The sequence below is a fragment of the Dendrobates tinctorius genome, unplaced genomic scaffold (assembly GCF_039654945.1).
Source record: "Dendrobates tinctorius isolate UK_male_01 unplaced genomic scaffold, ASM3965494v1 ptg000326l, whole genome shotgun sequence".
Classification (NCBI taxonomy): domain Eukaryota; kingdom Metazoa; phylum Chordata; class Amphibia; order Anura; family Dendrobatidae; genus Dendrobates; species Dendrobates tinctorius.
In genome coordinates, this window is record NW_027361993.1 from 4,914,753 (window position 1) to 4,929,840 (window position 15,088).

At 42.8% G+C, this 15,088-nt stretch overlaps 1 protein-coding gene across 4 annotated transcripts in view; it reads left to right on the forward strand.

Moving 5' to 3' along the window:
- Window positions 1–15,088, forward strand: part of ARHGEF16 (Rho guanine nucleotide exchange factor 16) — a 132,462-nt gene that overhangs the window by 41,613 nt on the left and 75,761 nt on the right. For all 4 annotated transcript variants that reach the window (XM_073561700.1, XM_073561702.1, XM_073561701.1 and 1 more), the window contains exon 3: window positions 11,890–11,944. In XM_073561700.1, coding sequence (XP_073417801.1) covers window positions 11,890–11,944 — 55 coding nt within the window. The remainder of the gene's footprint in view (window positions 1–11,889; window positions 11,945–15,088) is intronic.

Below are 15,088 nucleotides of genomic sequence, written 5' to 3' on the forward strand. Positions count from 1 at the left end.
CTTTGGGGATCTGCTCCGGGGCAGTTTAGATTTCATGTTTCTGTCTTTAGGCTTAGTTAGTCCTCCGGCTGTGATGAAGCGTCTAGGGCATCGTAGGAACGCTCTATGGCTACTGCTAGTTGTGCAGATAGGATCAGGGGTGTGCAATCCTCTTAGTTACCAACCTCTTTGGTCTTTCGGTGGCTTAGCCTGTTCCTGCCATCCTCCTCGGTGACCCGTTCATAACAATACTCCTTCCATTTCAATATGATCGTTGCACAGTGCTCCTTGGGGATCTGTTTAAAGTTTTGGAAATCATTTTGTATCCAAATCTGGCTTTAAACTTCTCCACAACAGTATCACTGACCTACCTGTTGTGTTCCTTGGTCTTCATGATGCTCTCTGTGCTTCAAGCAGAACGCTGAGACTATCACAGAGCAGGTGCATTTATACAGAGACTTGATTACACACAGGTGGATTATATTTATCATCATTAGTCATTTAGGACATTGGATCATTCAGAGATCCACAATGAACTTCTGGAGTGAGTTTGCTGCACTGAAAGTAAAGGGGTCGAATAATATTGAACGCCCCACTTTTCAGTTTTTGCATTTCCACAAAAATTTAAAACAACCAATAAATTTCGTTCAACTTCACAATTGTGTTCCACTTATTGTTGATTCTTCACCAAAAATTTACATTTGGTATCTTTATGTTTGAAGAATATGTGGGAAAAGGTTGAAAAGTTCCAGGAAGCCAAACACTTTCGCAACGCACTGTATATCCACAATGGTTATACACATACAATGGTCAGATAAGCAAATACAGATAGTGGAAGTACAAAAGATATAAGCAGATGGATCATGTCAATTACAGGTTGATGTTCGACCATGTGTACGCTGGGACGCAGGAAAAATGTGTGCTGCAAGCTGGCTCACAGCACGTTACACAACGTGACCCACCACCCCCTCCTCCCCCTCTTTCGAAGTGGACCGCATGAATAACATAGAGAGAGACCATATTGCCTTACACTAACCTTTATTTCCTTTGGGTCTTTTCCCTTCTGCCCACTGGACTGAACCAAAATCCCCTCCCTTTGCCTCTAGCACCAAAAAACTTAAGATGGGTCATAACTCTTTAATGGACGGTCCTAGGGAGGCCATTTTCGAGCCATCGGATCTGGCCGGGCCCCTACTGTGCGTTGAGACTAAATACATATTTGCTATCTTGTTCCTACTAGCCATTGTACGTATCTCCCCACCCTGTGGTGCTAGAATGAATTGGGACCATGGAAGGAGTTTGACCCGTTCCAGAGATATTGAAAATGTAAACTGTGCGTGGCCAGGATGTACGATAAATCCATATTCTCCTTATGAAATCGTAGCTGAGCAAAGAAGTTAGACCACATGGTACCCACATTGTAAGCAAGCTGTTCTGAGCTTAGCTTGCTCAAGGTGTGAGATCTGTCACTGTCACACCATTTGAGGCTTGACACCCCCCACACCCTGCTGACCTAGGTGATATTGATATTGATTGAATTTGACTATCTCTCCCATATTCTTCACAAAGATACATGCATTTTTCTCATTCATTGACATGGGTGAAATCTGAAAGAAAAACAGAATTAACAAACTACAGATTTGAATCAGCTGTCAATCTGCAAGGAAAAAATAACCTGTGCATGAGACTTCAGATATCTAATTCGCTTTGCAGGTACTAGAAAATTCTTCAGGTTTTGTGACAAATCTGCGGCAAAAAGTGCAATATGTGCAAAAGATCATTATTTTCGGCAGCAAATCTTCCTGTGTAAACAGTACCTGTCCTGTCAAGAACAATGGCAGCCAATGAACACTGAATAATCTATTACTTATCGTTCAGTGCACATCTGGAGCTGGTTTGGATGGTAAAAACAGGCTATGAAAAGTTCCCTGATTGGCGCAAATATTTCAAAATTGGCAGTCATGTAATGATGACGCAAAATTGTTAACTGCAAACACACTTGTACTTTGCATACTATAAGTAACAAAGGTTCCAGATCTCTAGTTAGCAGCGTCCAGGTCCCAGCCTTTTTTCAAGAGATAAGCCAGCTCCCTACTCTTCTATGACTTCTCCCAAGAAAGGGGGCTTGATTGTCTAATGGAATGAGCGGCCAACTTCTTTCACAAATGCAATGGAAGAGTTTCCAAAGCAGGAACTTTTCATGTCCCCAACACAAGGTGGTAAAATGGAGTTTCCTGGTTCCCAGGACCAACGCTGATATATTGGAATATTAGGTACTTTTTAGTCTATTGCAATCCGAGTAAGGCCAAATATAGACGTCCTTGAAAAACAACCTGTGTACAGACCTTGATGTATGGATTTCTGAACAAAATTTTCTGCCTTTTAGGTATGTGCTACAATATATTCTAATGGTACAACTCCCCACCTCTGCTTGCTGTCATCTGCTGCTTTAGCATATTGCAACATATTTTAATGTGCCTGCTAAATCTTTGGTATAATTAATTTGTTGCATTGTATTTAATACTTACTGCTTTATATTCATGACTGGGTTCACTCTAGATGTTATCTGGTGGAAGGTGCTATAGCATAAAGATGTAGCCAGGTCTACTATCTTTGATCATCTAACCACCCCCTGGTGTGCTGGCTCCAGTTGCCAAATTATCCCAAACCAGCTCCCACAATCCATCTCTCCTGACCCTGTAGTGTGGCCTATATATTTAGTAGCATCCTAAGGGGTGCACGCAGTGTGGGGTGCTTGCACACGCATCCCCTCAGCAAAACATCCCATTAGCTAAGCATCCAGAAGAAGCTGTTATTCCATGGCAGTTAGTCAGGGCAGGAGTCGGGTAACCCACACTTTGCACTCCCTTTTATCCATGTATTTTATTTCTATCCTCCTGTGTTCCCTTGCCAATCGCATTCACCACTCCATCACGACTCGTACACATCAGCCCCTCTATAGTTCCTTCTCCCATGCACTTCTCACCTTCCTGAAAAACCTCAGCCCATCTTGCCCAAACACATTGCACAAAAAAACTTCTGACAATTCCAATAAATACTTGCTCTTTATCTTCCTACTCCTACTGATTTTGGGGGGACATATACCCCAACCCTGGTCCACCATCTACCAACCTCAACCCCTACCCTACATCATATTGAAACCTTACTAGCCTTAAGATTAGTTGCACTCCATCTCCTTCTTTTAATTGTGCCCTCTGGAATCCATGGTCTGTATGTAACAAACTTCCTTTCCTGCATAATTACTTTCTGAACAAGTCTCTGAATGTGTTGGCCCTCAATGAAACCTGGATTCGGTATTCTGATAGGCTCCCCTGCTGCCATCTCCCATGGTGGCTTACAATTCTCCCATTCCCCGAGACCCACAAACAGACTTGGTGGTGGAGTCGGCATACTCCTGTCCCCACAATGCACTTTCCAGGTCATCCCCCCCCCCCCCCCCCCAGCTCCATCACTCTCATTCCCTTCATTTGAGGTCCACACCATCAGGCTATTCCATCCCCTCTCCCTCAGAGTAGCGGTCATATATCGGCCCCCAGGCTCACCCACCCAATGCCTTGACCATTTCTCAGCCTGGCTGCCGCATTTCATGTACTCCAAACTACCAAAACTTATCCTGATAGACTTAACAGCTCCACTTCCACAGCTGCATCCTAGCTTCTAATCACTAACCACTTCTCTCGGCCTCTCACAGCTGTCAACCTCTGAAACACACAAAGATGGTAACACCCTTGACCTGATCTTTGTCCAGCTCTGTTCAATCTCCTACCTAGATAACTCACCGCTTCCTGTTATGAATGGGTCACCGAGGAGGAAAAAACCTAAACATGCTAAGCCCAGAAAAACCAGAGAGGTTGGAAACTATGCAGATTGCAGATCCCTGATCCTACCACACTTGCAGCAGCCGTGGAGCGTGCCTACGATGAACCTAGACGCCTCGTCTAAAGCAAGAGAAGGGAAAACTAACTGCCCCAGAGCAGACCCCAAAGGAATAGACAGCCCCCACACATGTATTGATGGTGAAACAAGATGAAAACACAAACACAGGTAGGAAAATAGGCTGAGCAAACGATGGGGCCCAAACTAACTAGACAGGAGAGGAAAGGAAAGACACTGTCTGCAATCTGCCCAAAACCCTACAAAATAATGTACAACCCTTCTGATAGAAAAATTAACCCTGAAGTCACTAGACTTCTCCCACTATATCAGCACTCTGAAATATTCTGAGACAGAGCAAAAAGAGACCAAACTAGTAAGGGACAAAAAGCAAATTGGCAAAATACTGATAAATAAGAGTGGAAATTCAGCACAGCCCCCAGCCGGGGCTGGCTGAACACACACAAAACTGAATAGACCAACAAAATCAAGTGTGAACATTAGCAGAAAAACTTAGCTTTAGATGACTGGAACAGAGCTGAAAACCAAGAGCTGACAAGCCAGAAGGAATCACCAGCAACTGAATAGGGCGTCGGCTGTCTTAAATCCAATCTGAGATTCCTGAGGTCCAATCGTCATCCTCATTCTCAGGTGGCAGATCTCCACTGATCAAATCAGCCTCACTACCTCCTGTTACCACCAGAGGGAGTCTGGAAGGAGAACTCACAACTGGTGAACCAGAGAATGAACTCACAACAGCTTCCCCTCTCTGACCACAACATTCTCTCCTTCACGCTCACAAATCCTCGCCCACCCCAGCACACTCCTACTTACCACACATTCAGAAATCTACAAGCCATTAAGCCACAGACACTTTCAGACTCCCTACACTCATCACTGTCCCCAATCTCCTCTTTTTCCTGTCCTGATCTGGCTATACATCACTACAATGACACTCTTAGAAGCACCCTTGACCAAGTAGCTCCCTTCACCATCAGAACCTCCAAGCACAGAGTAAAACAGCCCTGGCTCACATCGCAAACTCTACTTCTCCAGCGATGCTCTAGGCGTGCTGAACGCTTATGGAGGAAAACTTGCACACCAGAAGACTTCTTCCACTTCAAATTTATGCTAAAAACCTATAATTCTGCCCTTCACCTTGCCAAACAGAACTACTTCACTACCCTGATCTCCTCACTATCCAACAACCCAAGAAACTGACAGATTTTACTCCCTCCTCAGGCCGACCGCACAAGCCCCTATCACAGACATTTGTGCTGATGTCCTGGCCTCCGACTTAATAGAGAAAATAGATAATATTCATCAGGAAATCAGGTGCTGTGACTCCCATCCTTACCTGCATCTCCCCTGGCTCACTCTCCACATTTGATCCCATCACAGAAGTAGTCTCCAAGCTCCTCTCTTCTCGTCCGACTACATGCACTACTGACCCCATTCCCTCACATCTCCTCCAGTCTCTAACTCCAGTTGTCACAACTCACCTAACTACAATCTTAAATCTCTCCCTCTCCTTGGGCATTTTTCCAAACACTCTATCATTACTCTAATTTTAAAGAAACCTGCTCTCGACCCATCCTGCACAAACAACTACAGACCAGTCTCTAATCTCCCCTTCATCTCTAAACTCTTGGAGTGACTTGTTTACTTCCCCCCCCCCCCCTTACCCGTTACCTCTCCGCTCACTCCCTCCTAGACCCATCACCCTTCACAGTCCGGTTTCCACCTCCTACATTCGACAGAAACTGCACTCATTAAAGTGACCAACGACCTTCTGACAGCTAAATGTAATGGTGACCACTCTCTGCTCATTATTCTTGTCCTTTCTGCAGCCTTCGACACTGAACACCACCTCCTACTCTTTATGCTCCAGTCACTAGACATTAATGACTTTCTCCTGGTTCTCCTCCTATATTTCTAACCGCTCCTTCAGCGTCTTGTACGCTGGCTCCACTTCATCTCCTCTTCCTCTCAATGTTGGGATACCTCAGGGCTCAGTCCTTGGCCCCTTCTCTTCTCCCTCTACATGGCCCCAATTGGACAGACCATCAGCAAATTTGACTTTCAGTACCATCTTTATGCTGATGACACACAACTAAATACGTCATCCCCTGACCTTACCCCCGCTGTACTACAGAACGCCAGTGACTGTCCACAGTCTCCAACATCATGTCCGCTCTCTCTCAAACTCAACCTTTTCTAAAACTGAACTTCTACTTCCGCCATCTACCAACCTTCCTAAATGACATTTCCCTCTCTGTGGGTGGCATCATAATAACACCCCGGCAGCAGGTGCACTGTCTGGGTGTTATGTTTGACACCAATCTCTTCTTCACCTCCCATATACAATCTCTTGCCCGCTCTTGCCACTTACACCTAAAGAACATCTCTAGAATCCACCCATTTCTCACCATGGAAACAAAAACCCTCACTGTTGCCCTGATCCACTCCCGCCTGGACTACTGTAATGCTCTATTAATTGACCTCCCCATCACTCGACTTTCCCCTCTCCAGTCCATCCTTAATACAACAGCCAGGGTCATCCATCTGGCTAATCGATACTCGGACGCGTCCGCTCTTCGCCAGTCGTTACATTGGCTGCCCATTCATTATAGGATCCAATTCAAAGTACTTGTTCTTACCCACAAAGCTCTTCACGGTGCGGCACCCAATTACATCTTCTCTCTAATTTCTGTCTATTATCACGAAATAATCACTGACCTCAGGAAGACCAGTCAAAGAAAACACTGCGGCAGCTGGCAAAGGCGCTCAATCAGTGAAATCCTAGGTGCATTTTCCCTGGGAAATACAAATATGCAAATAAAGTCCGTGGTGCCTCATTTAAGAGTCTCGAACATGGGACTAGCCAGATCTTCCTCCAGGGAAGGACCCAGCCAAGGAGTGGCTCCTTTCGGACACTACCATTACCACCATATTAAGTGGCCCTTTAAGTCAATATCCAGCTCTTTACGAGTTTACAGATATGACAAGGGAAATACCAAGGCCAGGTATCCATCCACAGACAGCTGTTTCGGGGTGTTGCCCCTCATCAGTCTGTTTATTGGCTAGCCGATCACTGCGCTCTGCAACTGACTTTCGACTAGCCTGTGCACTAATCCGTACCTCCCACTCCCGACTTCAAGACTTCTCCCGCACTGCACCAATCCTCTGGAATGCTCTACCCCAAGAAATTAGGACTATCCAGAATTTGCATAGTTTTAGGCGCTCCCTCAAAACACATTTGTTCAGAGCAGCCTATTACGTTCCCTAATCGGTCATTTTATGGGTAAGTGTGCGCGAGTAACCCATTCACTATCTCTATCTATCCCCCACTCCCTCAAGATGGCAGGATCATCATTGTAAATACATCACTATAAATACACACCTGTACTTTGTATCTACCCCACCTCATTGTAGATTGTAAGCTCTCACAAGCAGGGTCGTCTTATTTTGCTTTAATCATGGTATTATTGTTAAAGTTGTTACTTTTGACTGTTGTTTGAAACTGTTAAATTGTAAAGCGCTGTGGAATATGGCTGAGTTCACACGTGGGGTTTTTTTCGCGTTTCCGCTGCGGTTTTAACTGTGCAATTTTTGCCACGAAAACGCAAAAAATAAGCATCCCATGCATTCCTATGGGATTCCGCAATGCTGTGCTAATGCTGCGGTTTTTACCGCGGCGGAATCACTTCGTGGTTAAACGCTGCATGCTGATTAATTTCGCGGAATCGCGGCGATCCCGCACCCATAGGAATGTATTGTTCTGCTTACTTTCCGCATGTGGCTGTGCACACCATGCGAAAAGAAAGCAGAACATTTGTGGATGGTACCCACGGTCCGGAGGAGAGGAGACTGTCCTCCGGGCTTTGGGTACCATATCCCTGTAAAAAATAGAATTTAAAATAAAAAATATTGTTGTTCTCACCTTCTGACGTACCGCGCAGCCTTCCCGCCTCTCTCCACGCTCCCGGTCCCAGTAAGCCTTTGCGAGCGATGACGTCCGTTCTCGCGGTCATTTGCGCGACGTCATCGCGGTAATTGTCGCAAAGGATTACTGGGACCGGGAGCGTGGAGAGAGGCGGGAAGGCTGTGCGGGATGTCGGAAGGTGAGAATAACTTTTTTTTTTTTTTTTTTTTTTTTTATTATTGTTTACATTCTATCTTTTACTATTGATGCTGCATAGGCGGTCTCAATAGTAAAAAGTTGGTCACACTCGTCAAACACTATGTTTGACGAGTGTGAACAACCTGTCAATCAGTTCTCCAAGCGATGCTACAGATCGCTTGGAAAATGCTAGCAATTCTGCAAGCTAATTACGCTTGCAAAATGCTAGTTTTACCGTGGGAAAATCGCTGTAATTTAAAATGAGTTTTTGTTTTTTTTTGCTTTTTTTTTTCCCCAGACCCCCCCTGCGGAATGGAATTCCGGAATTCTTGCGGCAATTTCCGCGAGAGTTCCGCCACGTGTGATCCCAGCCTATGTTGGTGCTATATAAATAAAGATTATTATTTGTGTACAGGTGATTCTCACAAACTTAGAATATCATCAATAAGTTAATTTATTTCAGTTCTTTAATACATGCCAATGAAAACTCAAGTCATTATCTCAGTAAATTAGAATAACAAAAAACACCTGCAAAAGCTGCTTAAGGGTTTAAAAAGGTCCTTTAGTCTGTTTCAGTAGGCTTCACAATCATGGGGAAGACTGCTAACTTGACATATGTCCAGAAGGCAGTCATTGCTAAAGAAACTAAAGTTCAATAGGGGTAGCGTTCACTGGGGAGCGCGAGGAGAGCACTAGTTAAAGTGGATATGGGTCAATGATCCACTGCAGTTCCATCCGTGCACCTCCAATGGAGGATAATGAAATAGGACAATGAAATTGAACAGTCAGTGGAGCACTGAGAATACAAAGTCACCACAATTGATTCTTCTTTGGCCCACAATGCGTTTCGACGGTAACCCCATCTTCATCAGGTGGCAATTTATTATTACAAAACCGGAAGGGGTATATATATGACAAGGAGCCAATCAAATGATCCCAGCAACAATCACATGATTGTATTTATCATGTGACAGACCAATTACATAGGAAGAAAAACAATGGAAATATATGGGAGTGTTATAATTTGCTGAGATAATGACTTTTGGGTTTTCATTGGCTGTAAGCCATAATCATGAACATTAACAGAAATAAACACTTGAAATCGATCACTGTTTATAATGACTCGATATAAAATGAGTTTCATTTTTTGTATTGAAGAACTGAAACAAATTAACTTATTGATGATATTCTAATTTTGTGAGACGCACCTGTATATACGAATATGTTCACGGATCATGTTTCAGAGACCTATAAGCAGGGCTGTGGAGTCTGTATAAAATGGACCAACCCCTAAAAGATATAATACATTTGGTACAGTAGATCAATGCAGGATGTGCTGCAAATTTTTCCATAATTTGGGAAAGTTACTGCCCACCCACCACAACCCCTCTGTATATCAGGCCACTGCCCCTTACCATAACCTTCCTCTCCACCTTCACTGAATGAGAGCTTACTCATCTCTTCCCATGTGCACTTCACCACTTGTGCACTCAACTCCATTTCACTTCCTCATCAACCTCAAAAACCCTCACCATCACGCTTAGCCCAGCCCTAAAACAGCTCTTCAACCTATTGCAAACTTCTAATACCTTCCAATCTGCTTTTGAACATAGCACAATCAAACCAATCTTAAGGAACCATCTCTTGACCCAACCTCTGCGTTCAGCTATCACCCGCTCTTGTTTGCTTCCAAAATCCTCGAACAGCATGTCCATTCTGAACTTTCCATCCATCTCTCTACCTCTCCTACCCGATCTGTCTATCACAAATGACCTCCCGCTTTCCGCAGTATCGGAAATCCGCTGCCTCAGAGTAACCCTCTACTCTGCCTTGTCCTTCAAACCACACATCCAAGCTCTAGACTCCTTATGCCACCTCCAGCTCAATTCCATAGTCCTTTACTCAACCCTCAATCTAAAATGTTAGTGCATGCCCTCATCTCCTGCCTCGACTACTCGACATCCTTTAACTCTTTTGCCCGACTAACCCACCCTTCTCCTCACTACTCCTCTGCTTTTCCCCTCTATAAAGCCCTTCACTGGCTCTCAATTTCCCAACTTCAAACTACTGACGTTGACCTACAAAGCCATCCATAATCTGTCTCCTCCGTATATCTCTGAACTAATCTCCCAATATTGTCCAACATGTAACCTCTGATACTCTAAAGACCTCCTTCTGTCCTCCCCACAGTTTAACGCTCCTCACCCAATCACTTACAAGACTTATCCTAAGTTTCTCCCGTTATATGGAATCTTTTGCTCCAACATATCCGATTATCGGCCACATTTGGATCTTTAAGACAAAACATGAAATCCCATCTCTTACAGCCTGCAATAACGCCGCAGCCACCTCCCCATCGACGGAGCTGCTGCAAACCCCCCGAACCTACTGTCTCCTACCCCATTACCCTGTAGACTGTAAGCCCACAAGGGCAGGACTTTCTCCTCTCTGAACCAGTCTGTCATTGTTAGTTTGTTCTCTGTAATCTATATTTTGTATTTAACCCCTTCTCTTGTACAGGAAGAGTCAATGGTGCTCTAAAAATAATAAATGTGTATATATTTTTTTATTTATATGTATGTCTTGGAATTGAAGTCACATTGTGGGGGACGGGCAGGGCTGTATTCGTGGTCACCAACAACTGCAACAGTATGCCCTGGCCTCCCATCACATAAACACGTTGTCCATCACTCAGCATACCTGCAGTGCCTTTCACAGCTCCATCAGGGCCCTCTGTATGTTTCTGGAGGACTTCAGGATCCACTTTAGAAATATCGGAGTCACAATCCAGTTCAACTTTAAACCAAGCAACTTTACTGAGACTTGTACACAGCATATTCATATTCTTTCCATCATCATCAGGGTTCACAACATACAACTTCTCTTCTGTCCCTTTCCTTCTCTCTCTGTCACTAAGTCCGCTTCTGGGGCGGACCGTGCCGAACGGTCCCACAGCATCTTCAGTGCCCAGCCTCACTCCAGTTGTGTGTTCCCTCAGCCGTTTCGCCCTGGCTCTGAGGGCATCAGCCCACGAGATAAACTGCCACATGTTAAGTGATGTTCCCATAATGCTTAGTCTACACTAGCAACTGTAGACCCACACATACTGTGCTGCCAGTACTACTACTGTAGATCCCTCTGTAACAATCTTGGTCACGGATACTAAATGCTGGGCCTTTGGCTTGAGCTGAACGTTTGCGTGACACGGTGTTGCCCAGGGTTAGCCAGCCCTCCTGAGCTAATGGACGCCCTCTTCTTGACTGACTCCTATCAGGAAGTCCTTCCTAACTTATCCCACTGTTCCCCTCCTATGTTAAACTATCTACACTCTGGTTCCCTTATGCCTACTATACTATGTACAGAACTATGGTCTCTGTGACCCCATCTAGTGGCCGAAGGTTGGGCACTACATTCTCCCTACGTAACAGTGAATGTACAGAACACAATTTAGTAAATACACAGCAGCAATGCACATACTGTATATACAACATATTATAACAAGGGATGTTTACACTATCCCGACAACGTGACCCAGAAGAGGGCCGAAGCAATGCTAGAAACCAGAAATATGGCGAGTGACAATTATATCACTGCACTTACTCTATACTACTTATATACTTTTAGCCAGATGTAGAGAAAAATACATTTCATGGCAGTGCTAAATATTAAACTGCATCTGCCTGGAGCCACCACTAGGGGAAGCAAATTGAAACTACATTTCCATACATGCAGGGGTTGAGACTTTCAAAACAGATGGAGAGCCAAAATTCTACTCATAGCTCTCAACATCCATACCAGTTAAACTACACCCGGGTGTCAGCATCTTTAATGCAAATCTCTATCTTTGCTATGAAGAAATAAACCACTGACCTATCTGCATTTTATTTTTACAGAAAACATTTGCCAAAAAGAAATTTCAGAGAAACACAGCCGGCTCCTTTAAAGATGGTGAGTGGAAAATTAATTCTCTATAGTAATTAAACCAAAATCTAATAACCTTAGTAAATTAAATTTTTAATACAGCAGAAGATTGATAGCAGAGACGTGATAAGTGCGGTACATGGAAACACAAATAAGTTATATGGGTGTCTGCATAAATAATGCGGCGAGTCGTTAACACTGTTGAATATTTCATATGAGTGCTTGAATATATAATAAATGTAAAGGTAATTATGGAGATTTGTGTTCCTGTCAGTGATGATTTAGGGGACTGTATATCGAAGAGCTACTATAATATTGACTGTACAAGAATATAACTACTATAATACTGCCCCTATGTACAAGAATATAACTACTATAATACTGCTCCTATGTACAAGAATATAACTACTATAATACTGCTCCTATGTACAAGAATATAACTACTATAATACTGCCCCTATGTACAAGAATATAACTACTATAATACTGCTCCTATGTACAAGAATATAACTACTATAATACTGCTCCTATGTACAAGAATATAACTACTATAATACTGCCCCTATGTACAAGAATATAACTACTATAATACTGCCCCCATGTACAAGAATATAACTACTATAATACTGCCCCTATGTACAAGTATATAACTACTATAATACTGCCCCTATGTACAAGAATATAACTACTATAATACTGCCCCCATGTACAAGAATATAACTACTATAATACTGCCCCCTATGTACAAGAATATAACTACTATAATACTGCCTCCTATGTACAAGAATATAACTACTATAATACTGCCCCTATGTACAAGTATATAACTACTATAATACTGCCCCTATGTACAAGAATATAACTACTATAATACTGCCCCCATGTACAAGAATATAACTACTATAATACTGCCCCCTATGTACAAGAATATAACTACTATAATACTGCCTCCTATGTACAAGAATATAACTACTATAATACTGCCCCCATGTACAAGAATATAACTACTATAATACTGCCCCCTATGTACAAGAATATAACTACTATAATACTGCCTCCTATGTACAAGAATATAACTACTATAATACTGTCTCCTATGTACAAGAATATAACTACTATAATACTGCCCCTATATACAAGAATATAACTACTATAATACTGCCCCTATATACAAGAATATAACTACTATAATACTGCTCTCTATGTACAAGAATATAACTACTATACTACTGGTCCTATGTACAAGAATATAACTACTATAATACTGCTCCTATGTACAAGAATATACCTACTATAATACTGCTCCTATGTACAAGAATATAACTGCTATAATACTGCCCCAATGTACAAGAATATAACTGCTATAATACTGCCCCAATGTACAAGAATATAACTACTATAATACTGCCCCAATGTACAAGAATATAACTACTATAATACTGCCCCAATGTACAAGAATATAACTACTATAACACTGCTCCTATATATATATAAGAATATAACTACTATAATACTGCCTACTTTCCTATACCCCTCTTGAGCGACTGCTGTGATGTGTGTAGGACTGGTGGTTTGTGTCTATGCTGCACTGGGGATTATTATATATCAGTATAATTGTCTTGTTTCCATTATCATGTAGTAACTTGTAGTATTACCCTGGCGCCAAACATGTTTCTACATGAGAGGAGAGCGGACATGACTGGGGTCAGGTGGAGCTAACAATCTTGTTTTCAGCCACACTCCTTTGTAGAGCTAAATCTGTTCAATCCGTTCCTGCTATAGACAGTGACAGCCATGTATCTGGAGGAGCGATCTGCGTCTTGTACCCCCTAGATGTCCACAGTCCAGGCTTTCCCTTTATGAGAAGGCCCCATAGCTTTCGGCTCCACATGTGATGTTCTTTTTAGAAATAACAATCTTAAAACACTTTCAATGTTGTTTCGATCTCTTCTATTCCAATTCTATGCTCTATAGCACCCTCTGTCTGGGAATAATAGTACTGTACATCCTGAGGCTCCTATTTCATGACTAGAATTCTAGAGCTACAGTGAGCTCTGACACACACAATACCCTATAGAAATGCAGGTTTATTTGCTATTCAGCGTCTGTACACTTGTGTAACAGAACTATTAATTTTCATGGGGGATCATTTACCCCCCGTCTCCTGCAGTAGTGCAGTACTTAGTCATTCTATTAGGCATGAAAGAAGAAATTTGTTAGAGCAGCCCCCATCTTGTAGAACTGATCACTCAGGAATGTTTACTGGAGCTGATTCCTGCCAAGTGTTGTATTTCACAGCAAGTTATTTGTAGTCCTGTTGTGACCTTATTAAAAGGAAAACTAAAAATCATGTTCTTTTATTTTAGTTTGAGTTGGAAAATGTTTATAATACTATCTCTTATTTAAATCCAAAAAATCCTCTGATTTCTTATTTTAGTGTCTGTAGCTGCCAAACCTCCATTTATTTTTTCCTGATAAAGGCCTCCAAATGCAGTGACCTGGAGTTGAAATGTAAAATGTTGTCTCCCTTGATCCACCACTAAGAGGAGCTCTCTGCATACTGATCTGAGTTCAGTGCATACACTGTATGTGTTAAGCTCTCCAAACTGGTGGCTGTAGGACTTACTAATGAATAATTTTCTAGACATGGTGTTTGCCACTTTTTGTGGGAGACGCAGGATTCCACACTAGTAGTGTGATTTACTGGGTAGAAGCACTTTTTGTTGGTACTCTATTCACTAGTTCTACTCCTAATAATGGTAATGGAAGAATCTAGTGTTAGAGCCTAGTGACTGTGGAGTTAGTGGAGCTCTTCTGCTGTTCAGATGCCCACATTGAAGACCAGGCTCTTAACTGGCTTGCTATTCTGTTTCTGCTTTTTGGGATGCACTCAGAGGGCCATATAAATTTGAAGTAAGATCAGATTGCACGACATGGACAGAACGTGGACCAAGCGTGACAGCTTTGTGTATTTCTATACAGCTGTCATGCCTGGGGTTGGATGAGCTGCCGGCCAGTTTGAGCATTGCGGTCCAGACTCTGTCCAATTTATATGGCCGTCTGAGTGCAACCTAAGTCTACTGTTAGACTGGGGTGCCAAGGGCCCACCAATAACCAACTACATGACCCCACTTTTCACCTACATGCACATGAGACATTATCCTCAATCAC